The sequence below is a fragment of the Anser cygnoides genome, chromosome 2 (genome assembly GCF_040182565.1).
Source record: "Anser cygnoides isolate HZ-2024a breed goose chromosome 2, Taihu_goose_T2T_genome, whole genome shotgun sequence".
Taxonomy (NCBI): domain Eukaryota; kingdom Metazoa; phylum Chordata; class Aves; order Anseriformes; family Anatidae; genus Anser; species Anser cygnoides.
This window is the reverse complement of record NC_089874.1, coordinates 122,254,754-122,267,289: the sequence shown is the minus strand read 5'-3', so window position 1 is coordinate 122,267,289 and position 12,536 is coordinate 122,254,754. Positions and strand designations below refer to the sequence as shown.

The 12,536-nt window shown below is 44.0% G+C and overlaps 1 protein-coding gene across 1 annotated transcript; it reads right to left on the bottom strand.

Moving 5' to 3' along the window:
* Positions 1–8,376: 8,376 nt before the first annotated feature.
* Positions 8,377–12,265, bottom strand: SOX17 (SRY-box transcription factor 17). Its single transcript, XM_066992999.1, has 2 exons — positions 11,780–12,265; positions 8,377–11,594 (listed from the first exon to the last, which is right to left on the bottom strand). The coding sequence occupies exons 1-2, from the start codon at positions 12,075–12,077 to the stop codon at positions 10,645–10,647; spliced, it is 1,248 nt and encodes a 415-aa protein (XP_066849100.1). The 5' UTR covers positions 12,078–12,265; the 3' UTR covers positions 8,377–10,644.
* Positions 12,266–12,536: the final 271 nt, after the last annotated feature.

The window sequence follows — 12,536 nt, the reverse complement described above, 5'->3', positions numbered from 1 at the left end:
AAAATCAATTCCTGAAAAACTCTGTTTTCTTTTAAATTCATTATCCTCTCACTACTTGCAATGTAATGTTAATTATCATTTTTAATATATTTTTGGTTATCAAAGTTAGGCCAAACTATTTGCAACTCTCCAGGTCAGGCTTTCCTTAAGAAAAATACTGTGTTTGTCCTTTTCCATTTGAGGGAATCTGGCCCAAGATTGTGAACTTGTAAAATTTGTAAAATTGGAAAATGTCATGATTAGTTTCACCAAGTTACCTCTGATGTCTAGATTTATTTATTTTTTTTGTATTAGTTGTCCTTCCTCAGCATTTTTATTTAAGAATCTACAAATACAGCAGTGTTTCAGAGGATAGTCTTCTCAATCTTGCTGGAAGAGGAGGGAAAACTTGTTTGACAAATGAGCTTTCCAAGCTGTGACAATCATAGTTAAGTTGACACTGTTTGCCTTCCTGTTATCAAGGATAATGAAGGTAAACTTTGGAAAACAGTTAGTTTCTCTTGCTTTAGAGTGAATCATGAGAACTCCTGAAGGTTACAAATATTGGAAAATATCTGTAATTCCTGGATATTGCTGTAGTTCTAATTTAGGAAATATGAAGAGTCAAGTTAATGTGGTTTGTTTATATGAGACATTGCAACAAAGTTATTGTTCATCACTTGGCACAAAGGGAAGCTTGGAGTATTTCCAAACTATCTACGAACTGCAGAAATTTCACATAACACTTGAGACAGCTGAAGAGGTTGCAGAAGACGTGGTGTTTTATCTAGCTCAGACACTGTGATTCACTCCCAGGTTTTAAGTCAAGAACCCTTCAGGTCTATGACAAATTCAGCTCCAAAAGGAGCTATTTATATGGTATGAGCAAGTGTGTATTCCAGCCAAGACACTGTTACTGCTCCACAAGGCTGCAGTGGTCTTCGGCAAAGCCTGTACCACGTCTGCTTGTCCTGTGCTATTGTCTTGAATATCCTGAGACATCTCAAATGATGTTAGGTTTAGGCAACCATAGTATTATTTGGAAGGTATTTGGGTCATGAAATCCATTTATGAAGAATACATAGAAAACCTTGAGAATATATTTCACAGGCTGTAGATGAGAGCATAGCTCACAAGAATGATAGCGAGCTTTTCCAAAACTCAGAGATATTCCATGGTCTTATTGCTGATGTAAAGTCAAAGACAAAGTTAAACTTTCTGGCATGCAGTAACAAAATGTTTAAAGTTCTGTTCCTTTTCTGAGATGTTCGATTATTACCATATTTTGTCCCTCAATGGAGGTAAGGATTCTCTAAACCATGAATAAAAAATGATTATAAGGTTCTTGATTAGGCTTAAAGTCTGAAAATGCATCTGAAAAGATTAGTACATACCACAGTACATGCTTGCCTGTAAAGTCAGTCTGTTAATCTTCTCTCCAGGAAACAGGAACACAGTTTTGTGTGTGATAGGAGATCACACTGAAAAGCCTGTTGGCTTTCCTTTCAGATTTCTAACCCCAGTAAAACACAAAAACCGTCAAATTCAAAAAGCTTCTCTAATAACTTTATGAAAATGTGTCTATTTGGTTACAGATCATCAGCATCATGTTTCAAACTCTAACCCCAAAACGGCAGCACCCCTGTTACAGAGATGAGCACTAATATTGTAGTTGAAATTTAAAATATAAAGCAGATCGTTTGTCACTAGCAACAACAATTGGCAACATTTTCTGAAGGTATTGGATAGTTAAATGAGCAATGCAGGAAGCAGAGCAGTAGAGGCAACAGTCTTTCCCAAGGAAGAGGAAGCAGCCTAGTTGCCAGGCTGCTCATAAGCAGAGGTTGGGAACAGCATAGGTTACACAACAGAAGGCAAGCAGGGCATTTCTAATATTTCATTTCAGGGAAAATTTCTCTTTTTATATGCACTGCCAGTCACACTTGCTAGCAGCAGATCATAACTAAAGGAGACTAAAAGCAGACTGTTTCCTGTGTCAAATAATTTTTTTGCTGTAGTATTATAGTGGTGTATAAAATAAAAAGCTTTGTTATTATGCAAATCCAAACTAAAGCATAATAAATAAATTGATTCTGGAATAGAAAAGGCAGCTGGATGTCTAACTGCCCTGCTAACATACTGCCCTGCTGAACTTTAGGATCGGTGTAGTTATTTCTGCAATACTCAGGCTATGCACACGCAGCAAATTGTATGAAGGCCATTTGGGAACTGTGAAATGAAAACTCACATCCAAGGATGTGCGTGGTAGCCAGGGATTGTTATACAAATAGAGGAAATAGCACATTTATGTCAAGGTTGTCAGGCAACAGGACTAGCCTGAACATGCCATACTGTGTTACTGCAGCAGGCAGCTTCGCTACAGCAGTAAGCCCATATTGACCCAACTATTAGCAGAACATACATTTGGATAGCAATAGGTAGTCATTCCAAATTAGCCTAGGCACATCAAGCACATTTCCTACGAGGAGAAGCTAGGAGAGCTAGGACTGTTCAGCCTGGAGAAGAGGAGGCTCAGGGGAGATCTCACCAATGTCTATAGGTACCTGATGTGAGGGCGAAGAGGACGGAGTCAGGCTCTGTTCAGGGGTGTCCAGTGCCAGGGCAAGAGAAATGGGCACAAACTGGCACACAGGAGGCTCCCTCTGAACACCAGGATACACTTCTTTACTGTGCAGCTGACAGCACTGGCACAGGTTGCCCAGAGAGGCTGTGGAGTCTCCTCCCTGGAGATCTTCAGAAGCTGCCTGCACATAGGCCTGGGCTACGTGCTCTGGGTGGCCCTGCCTGAGCAGAGGCTTAGACCAGGTGGTCTCAGAGGTCCCTTCCAGCCTCAGCCGTTCTGTGATGCTGTGATTCTGTGAATCCACACAGCTTATCCTGACTGGCAGCAGCACTGATGTCATTAGGAATGCAAGAACATTCATGTCCAATTCACCCCTACAGAATTTTAGGTGTCTGTCAAAAGAAATAACATTAATTGTGTCACATCAGATAATTCAAATTCTGCTAAAACTGGAGAATTGTTTATAAACACAAGCAATTGGTCTGCTGTCTGCTTCTGGGTATAAACTGCAACATTTTCATAAATTATAGAAATGCAGATTACCTGAACAAATTAGTTTTCAGGTACTATTTATCCTTTCTGATCTATCAAGTGGCTGTGCCCTCTGGTAAGACTTCCCTTGGACATAGGCAGCAGAGTTGTTTACATAAACATAACTACAATCTCTGTGATGCATATTCAGTTATTCAGGCCCTATTGTGCATCTGATTCTGTTGTTCTGAAAAAAATTTAACAGATGAGTTGTGAATTCTGCTCTATATTTTTAAAAGGACCAAACTTTGAAGTCAAATTAGTAGTAGTAATTTGAAATAGTAATTTCTATGAAAAAAAAAAAAAAAAAAAACAGCTATAAAGTGCTGCAGTTTTGCTCTACTGGTATCATAACCAGAATGAAGTGCTGCACAGCCCCAAACCCTCAGTGGTACTTAGCTGCTTCCCTGACTCTAGTCAATGCTGAAATGCCAGGCACTTGCATGTCTTCCACTAGCCACAAACAAAGCTCTCAGCACTGACACAAACCCAAAGTAGAGAAGTTGCTCCAGCTACGGTTCTGTGAACTCTATTCTCCTAGCAAAACTGGATTAAAAAACAAAAATAGATATTTTAACTTGAGTCGGTGTTATTGGTTTTGTCGCCATGAAAAATGTTTGTGGAACTTCAACCTCAGGTTTGTCACTCTAGTTAAAAGCCCTGACATGGGATTTTCAAAGAGTGTTTTCTCCTCTGCCTTTGAAGTGATTTAGTAGTGATGCTCTGAGCTTGATGTACTTGAAGCAAATTTTTGTTCAGATCCTTTACTTCCCATCTTGCCAAGGCTCTCAAATTTCTAAAGAAAGTGTTTCAATGAGAGACGGCTTGTTTGCAAAATCGTTTGTCCTGGAAATCAGCTTAAATTTATAAGGATGAAATGTGAAAGGCTTTGAAAGACAAAGCTGTTTTCTTTGCATCTTCCTACCAGAACAGACTATAAGTGACTACATAAGATTCCTTACATAAGGACACCAAACCACTCAGTGAAACTAACCCATTGGATCAAGGCAGCTGTCCCTCACACTAACGACACAGGGTATAGGTGATGTAGGGTATAGCTGATGTTACACTTGCTAGCAAGTTAGCAAGGAGTGTTTTATGTGCTGTAAATGGAAATCAAGCTCTTTGCATCTGAATGAAACACACCTGTCTCTGAGAGTCCTTGTGGGGCACTAAGAAAAGGAGTAGATTACTAAGGAGTAGCTCTTTTTCAGGTACTTCAATTTACAGCACCAAAATAACAGCCGCCTTCTGTTTTTTCATATCTCCTGTGGGGATTTCCAGACTATACATGAGTACACATAAAACAGCACCTTTTTCCCCCAGAGCACTGCTCTGACCTACTCTGGAATAGCTGAACATCTTCTCTTTTTTGCTTCATCTTTTCACATGAGTTTCTCATTCTGCTTTCCAAGAATATTTGTAGTGAAAAAAAACATAGGAAATTCTGTCTGAGTGTAGAAGTGATAGCACTTGCATCTTGGTGAATTCTAGCTTATTTTCTATGCATTAGATAACTCACTACAGGTTTAACCAGATAAGTTTCTTCATTGTACTCCATTCACTAAGACAAGGTCTTGATGAGCTTAAAGGTCTTTTCCAGCCTAAATGATTCTGTGATGCAGAACAGCTGCTGTATTCCAAATCAATGGTGAATCAAGTCTGTTCTTTTAAAGCAAGTCCAGGACTTTGGGAATCAAGGTTCTTATACCAATATCAGTGTATTTGTAGTATTATGCTTTCAGACATCATACTCTATTTAAAAGTATGGAAAAAAAAAAAAAAAAAAAAAAGGACACATTGCATTATCTGATGCCAAATCTGCTTTTTGCTCACAGAAACACTGATTCCAGCATTGATTTTACACAAGCAAAATGACCATACATGGACATCTTGAAAGCCCATGCATGTAATAAAGGCAATGTATGTAGACTCACCACAGTAACTGACAGAAGTGAAACTCTTCATAAAAACATTTAAAGCGTGAAAAAAATCAAGATTATATAGCCTGACTGTACCTGAGACTCATCCCGTAAATATAATTCTGTGTATTTGAAAGCAGAGTTGGTATTGTATCAATCAGTCCACGTCCATGAATTCACAAATATGAGTTTACCTTTCCAGTTAATGTGGACACAACCTTTAGCCACAAAAACATATTCTAATATTCTTTATCTTTGTTCAACAGGAGACAAAATTTTGTTTTGAACAGGATGTGTGCAGGATAAATTCTGTTCCTAAACTGCAATAACAAGAAGCCTTAAAGTAAATCAGACACTGTAGAGCAACTCCACAATACCTTGGAAGAAACCCAAGATTGCTGGTACCTAAATATATTCTCTATGGGTAAATGGAGCTGCCACCCTCAATGTGAACAATGACCGTATTCCCCTGATAACTTTGTGGAATACTCCGTGAAACAAGTTTTCTCTCTGATAAGGAAAAGGATGGAAATTGATTTTCTCTGAATTGTTGCTTGTTTAAAATGCAGAAGATGCTGAAATCCTACCTTAAACAACTACATAGTAAAATTTGATTTTAATGAGGATCTTTGTTTCTAAAACTTTACTTCAGTGTTTCTCAATGTCAGGGATGTGAAATTATTTTGTATCACAGTGCAGGTATGACATATAAATGTATGATTTAATATGGAAAAGAGATACGCCTAACAATAGAATCTCAACACCTCAAGCATTTTTACTTTGCTTCTTATTGACACTATTAGTAAAATACATTCCTGTAACAACTGTTCTGAGCTAGTCGGAAAACAGACGGAAACAGAAAATTAAAATTGATTTCACTGTGAAATTCATGGAGACTACAACAAGTTTCAGAACAATCTGTTTTAAATTTATGAATATCTCAAAGGGCATTTCTACACATGCGTTAAAATGTTCTGTGTTTTTCCTGGTGTTCTTCATTTTGAGATTCATTTTACTAAGGGACTCATGAGATCATGATTTATCTCTCAGTTTCATCTGTGTTATGTGATGTACAACATTACCTTTCACTGTTTCAGGATTTTGCTGCTGACTTTTTTTTTCAAAATTTTGAAACTTGTGTCATTGATAATCTAAGATCTGCGGCACTTTCAAATGGAAGTGACATATACAGTAAGGTATTTTAATGCTTCAACTATGTCTAAGGCAGATACCTTAGAATTATATTTAATCTCAAAAAAAAAAAAAAAGTAAAAGAACTAATGAGGGTATGTTACAACATACTACCTGGTTTTCAGTCAGAAGTTCTTCCATGGACATCCAATGAGAAATCCCGTCTGTACACAGTCATGTACCCTTTTAAATACATTTTTAAATCACTGGGGTAACCCCCGTGTTTATTTATAATTTACGTGACAAGAAGTAGAAATTTGCCATCATTTAGGACCATGCTGCCATAGTTAAATTGTTTTTGTTCCACTAACTCACCTAGGCTTCTCTTCTTCATACAGCAGCATGTAACCCTGACTTTAAAATTTCTGTATCAATTTAGATTAATATAGTCCTCCTTCCACATGCAGGCATAAACGTATTGGTTGCTAAAACACTTAATAGGTTGTCCTTGTCTGAATATCCATATTAATTTCAGAATGGATAAGATTTTCAATAGGTAAGTCAATAGTTTTAAGAATATCTGCAAAGGGAAGAGTATCAGTTTCACTGCATTAATATGGAAATTAATCAAAGCAATGTAGCCTCTAGGAAATAAAATAAAACAAAATAAAACACTACTGATGGTGAACATGATAGATACTGATGCCCACAACTGGAGCCATCTCGGACTTTTCATTTCAAGAACATCAAGTTGGTTTTCTATAGTTTTAGCAGCATATTTGGACAACCAGAAATTTTCCATCCCAAACAGCTGGCTCTAGAGGAGGGCAGAAGTTTCCAGTAAAACTGGTCATATACTTCTGAAAATGAAATATGTTCTTTCAAATATATTATTAAATGAATCCTAGAAACATTTTGCAGTACAATTTTAATTTTTAGCATGAGTTAGGCATCACCTCAGTGTCAGAGGTGTGACTAGCATTCTCCTCTGTGAAACTCCAAAATAGAAACTATAAAAAAAAAAATGTGTGATGAGGAGTATCGGACCATGAAACATAAAGCAGGAAGGAAGGGAAGAAGCTCATAAAGATGGGGCCACCTCACAGGCACAGTGGGAGGAGAGAGAAAAGAAGAGAAAAGATGAAGGGACTTAATGAGGTAGGAAAGAGGGCATGGCTGGGACAGGAACAGAATCAGGAGGATTACGCTGAGGTGTAGGGATGTGGATAAAGAGAGTGGGGAACTATCAGCAGGAAAGAATAAGAGTTTTAAAAAAAAAAAGTAAAGCAATTATGAAAAGGAACGGCATATGGGTAGAATTCAGACAAAGGGAAGAAACTTGGTTGTTTGAGGATAATACAGGAAAAGGTTGTTTGAGGAAAGGGTTATGCAGACCAGGTAGGAATGTATGGGATGTTACAGAAATGGAAGAATGCTAATGTGAGCCATAAAAGGAATATAAGTTTGTCAGAGTATGGTAGAAAGAAGCTACAGCAAAAGGAAAAATACAGAAAAGACAGAGCAAAAATAACTGCTGTCCTTCCAGACATAGGAATCAAACCAATTATTCCACAAGCCTGGAATCGTTTTGCTGTCCTGAACTTTTATCTCAAAAAACCCCACTGTCGATGTTTGTTTCTCAATCCTCACCTTGTGTCAGGTCAAAATACAGGCTCAAAATACAGGATGGGATACATGCTGTAAGGCATTCCTCAGCTGCTGCTTCATTTCATGCAGATGACGAACAAAGTTCTAGGAAAAAATTGGTATTAGAAGGCAGACAGCAAATGAAAAAGGGATGAGCAACAGCAGAGGTCAAAGGAGGCAGGAAAATGGTCACCTCAATGTCAGGGCAATTTAATGATACTTTGGAGACCTGCACTCTGTATTTGCTACAGTTATAAAGTTCTACGCAGTAATAGATTTCCTTTGAGACTCAGTACCTTGCACCAAACCATCTCATTACACCAAGCAGTCAGTTTGGGACCATTTCCAGAAGTGTTGAGCTCTCATAACTGCAACTGAAGGCAAGAGGAACTTGGCTTGGGAAAGAAAAAGTGCTGTAAGTGCTAGAACTACAAAGTTTTTTGGTTTCAGTCTTTGTATGTCCATTCTATGTAAGATATGTGTTACCTGCGTTGGGGTTCCATAGAAAATATGCACATCCATATCCAATAAATGCTTGTGTCATAACATTACTCTCTAGAAGTTATTTAGCAGTAACCTTAATTCTAAATATTTTTTAACTTTATTTTTGGATTACCTAAATTAAGCTTTTCTTCTTTCATTTTCTTTCACAGGAGGATTCTTTTTAAATTTTATCACGTAATTCAGTTAGATACTGTTAATAATACTATAATACTATGGTATTATAGGGAAAAAAAAGTCTTGGGACATCTGCAACAAATCAATATAAGAAAACAAAAGCAATGGCTACAAAAATCATATGATTTCAGTATATCTACTGATATAAACGTCTACTCTGAATGTAAGCATCTAAGGCATGTCTTTGCTAGTCTTTTGCTCTTTTAGAAAAAATACATTTATGCAATGGCATGAACAAGAGCACCTCCTAGGTTTAGCAGTCCTTAATGAAGGAGTATGAGAACCACGATGGTCATCATTAGGGCTGGTCATCTAGGAGCTACAAGTGTTTTCACTGCTGTTAAACTTGTACTAGCTGTAACATGTTTAATGTTGCTTTCCAGACAAATTAAAATAAGAATGTAAAACACTGATGGGTCTTGCTTCCCAACTTGTACCTAAACCGCCTAATATCAGAAACCTGACGCCGCCCTTCACATTGTAAAAATGTAATTTTTCCATTGTAAAAAATCAGAAAAAAATGATGGCACAATAATCTGAGACAACCACAATTCCAAGTGAACTTTTCAGTATCCCCCACACATGCAGTTAAAAGAGTTTACATGCATCAGTGAAAACCCAACTTCATTGAAGTCAGTGGACATAACCAAAATTTCCTCTGAATTAAATAAAATTACACTTTCTGAAAGAATATATAAAACACTATCTCCTCAAGCATGCTTCTACTGGATTATTTGCCTGAAAATAATTCAGCTGGTGCTGTGTATGTAACAGGTCTTCAGCAAATAGCCATCGTCATAGACCACAATTACCATAACTTTGACAAAACTGAACATGGATTACACAATTGAAATTTTTGCTGACTTTCTTCATCCACAATTCAGTAGTCTAAGAATCTAGTGCAAGATAAAGTACTTTTATCGAAAAATATTTATGTTATGAATATTATTGATATCTCTTCCAGTGTCATTTGATAATTAAAATATCTGAAACTCTTTACAACAGTTATTGTGCATTGACCCCGGCCAGCACCTTCCAGCTGGAAGAGTCAGGTATGCTTTATGCATAAACAGACAGTGTTACAATGACAAGGAGATGTAGCTACATGTTGTTGCACGGGCGGAAATGTCACAGGGCAGTACAAGTGAATCAGTAAAAAAAGCTCTTGTTTTAATGGGTAATTTATACCGGCAGTTGACTGAGAGCAATTGAGATGAGCATTTGGGCAACTTTTTTTTCTCCTTACTGGTGGAAGCCTGAATCCCAAGAGGCATAATGGCCTAAACCTTCTTAAGGGTAGGTGGCAGAAAGTAAAAGAACTTGTAAATACAGTACAAATACCGTTTGTGAGTTGTTGCAAATAATTTGGTTTAAATAGAAAACACTATGTAAGGCAAAATCACCTTCACGTCTACAGGTATCCAAATCTGACAAAGTACATTGAAAGCAGTATCTCAAACTTACCTAGTTCCTTCTGTTACAGAGATTACACTTTCAGGGCTGAGATTATTCCCGATGCATTAATGACAATTGCAAATTCTAGTTGGCACTTACAAAAGAGGGGAAAAAAAAACACGCTTACAAAGACCACAGCTAGGTACAGTCACGTGTCCTAACTCCAAGGGACAGAAATCAGCTGGGACAGGAACGCAGCCATGCCAGGGAACAAACTCCTGCGGTCCTGGTGACTGTTTTACTCCTTCAGAGTCATTGTTACGGTAAAAGGACGTGTCACACGGCACCTGCATTCTCCTCACCGCACCTTAGGGCATGAGTGATTTAACCGTAGTTTAGCCTCCCTAGAGGCCCATAAGACTGACAAGAATGACAGAAGCGGCTGTACATTAATTTATTTCCTTGAAGTACAAAAAAAAAAAAAAGAAAAAAAGAAAAATAATTTATAGTTAAAAGCAGCTGGTAAAACTGTGCTCTGGGAAGACAAGTAACGGTGCTGATGTTGCAAGAGTGAGCATAATTTCGGGCACGGACGTAAAAAATAAGAAGTGTAAACATGCTGGCACATCAGTCGAGGACCAGTTTGAAACACATGTTTTTAATCTGCACGGCAACCGCACCTTTCCGCCCAGCCGGAGCCTGCGAAAGTGTCCCGAGAAGCCTCCAATAAATTACATAAATAGGAGCGGGGCCGGGCGGCTCCGTGGCAGTCCCTCCTCAGCCGTCGGGGTAGCCGCAGTAGTAGACGGCGCTGCTGGCGTCCGACACGGCGGCGGAGATGGGCCCGGCCGAGAGCCCCTCGGCGGCGTCGTGGCCGGCCAGGGGCAGCCCCAGCTCGGCCTTGCAGGCGAAGCGCAGGTACTGCTCGAACTCGGCGCGGTCCACCTCGCCCAGCAGCTCGTCCTGCGGCAAGTGCTCCAGCGCCTCCCGGCACGGCGCCGCCTCGGGCGGGGGCGACGGCTGCCCCCCCGACGGCAGCGGCAGCACCGGGGGCAGCACCGGGGGCAGCACGGGCGGGGGGCCGCGCCCCGGGCCCGGCGGCTGGCACATCTGCCCGTAGTAGGCGTGCAGCGGCGCCGGGCAGCCCAGCAGCCCCTGCAGCGAGCCGGCCGGCCCCAGCGGCTCGCCGGCGGCCAGGTGCCGCCGCAGCGCGGCCCCCGACGGGCTCTCCCCGGCCGCCGCCGCCGGGTACTCGCCGGCCGCCTGCGGGCCGTAGCTGCCGTAGGGCCCCGGGCCGCCCTCCTCCGGCAGCCCCGCCGCGAAGAAGGGCGCCTCGCTGTCCGCCGCGTCCAGCGGCGACGGGTCCGGCGTCGGCAGCCCGTAGCCGTCGAAGGCGGCGCCCAGCGGCGGGCAGTCCCGGTAGTGGCCGCCGCCCGGCCCCGCCGCGTAGCCCTGCTCGCCGTAGGGCAGCCCCAGGCTCTCGGCGCACATCCTGCCGCCGCCGCCGCCCTCGCTGCCCGGCCCGGCCGCCGCCGCCGCCGCCGCCGCCTCCGCCAGGCCGTGCTGCAGGAAGCCGCTCTCCACCCGCTTCAGGCGCTTCACCTGCTTCCGCCGCCGCGGCCGGTACTTGTAGTTGGGGTGGTCCTGCATGTGCTGCACCCGCAGCCGCTCCGCCTCCTCCACGAACGGCCGCTTCTCCGCCAGCGACAGCGCCTTCCACGATTTACCTGCGCCCACACGCACCGTCACACCGGCCGCCCCGACGCCCCGGCCCCGCAGACCCTCGGCCCCCCGCAGCCCCCAGGCCCCCTCAACCCCCTGCCCCGCAGCCCGCGGACCCCCGCAGACCCCCGCAACACCCCCGACCCCCCATCTCCCCCCCGTGCCCGCCCGCAGCCCCGCCGGCGCTCACCCAGCATCTTGCTGAGCTCGGCGTTGTGCAGGTCCGGGTTCTGCTGCGCCAGCCGCTTGCGCTCGTCCTTGGCCCACACCATGAAGGCGTTCATGGGCCGCCGGATCCGCGCCTCGCTCTTGCTCCGCCCGCCCGACGGCCCCGACGGCGCCGCCTCGCTCTTCGCCTTCGCCTCGCCCAGCGGGCTCAGCGCCTCTGCCCACGGGCAGGGGCCCACGGCCGGCATCATGATGGGCAGCGAGCACCGCCCCTGCGCCTGGTCCTCGCTGCTGGCGTAGCCCGCATCGGGGCTGCTCATCTCGCGGGCTGCGCCCGGGCCCCGCTCGTCGTCGTCGTCGTCGTCGTCGTCGTCGTCGTCGTCGTCGTCGTCGTCGTCGCTGCTGCTGCTGATGCTGCTGCCGCTGCCCCCCCCCCGGGGGCCGATGCCGAGAGCTCGGTGCGGGCCGGGGACGGGCTGGCCGCCGGGCCCCGCTCGCTGCTGCCGGCGTCCCCGCGCCCGGCCCTATTTGAGCAGCGGCGCGGCCAATGGGGCCGCGGGGGCGGGCGCGCCGCGGGGCGCTGCCGGCGGCTCCCGCTGCGGCGCGGGGCGGCCCCGGGGCTCGCCCGGCCCGGCCCGGCACCTGGGACGGGGGGAGGATTGGGGGTGGCGTTTGGGAGAACACCCAAACACACCTCGGCCCGCTTCCCCGTTGGGGCAGCAAGAGGCGGCCCTCCGACGGCACGGGGTTCCCCGCTGGGTGCCCTCCCTGCCCCTTAG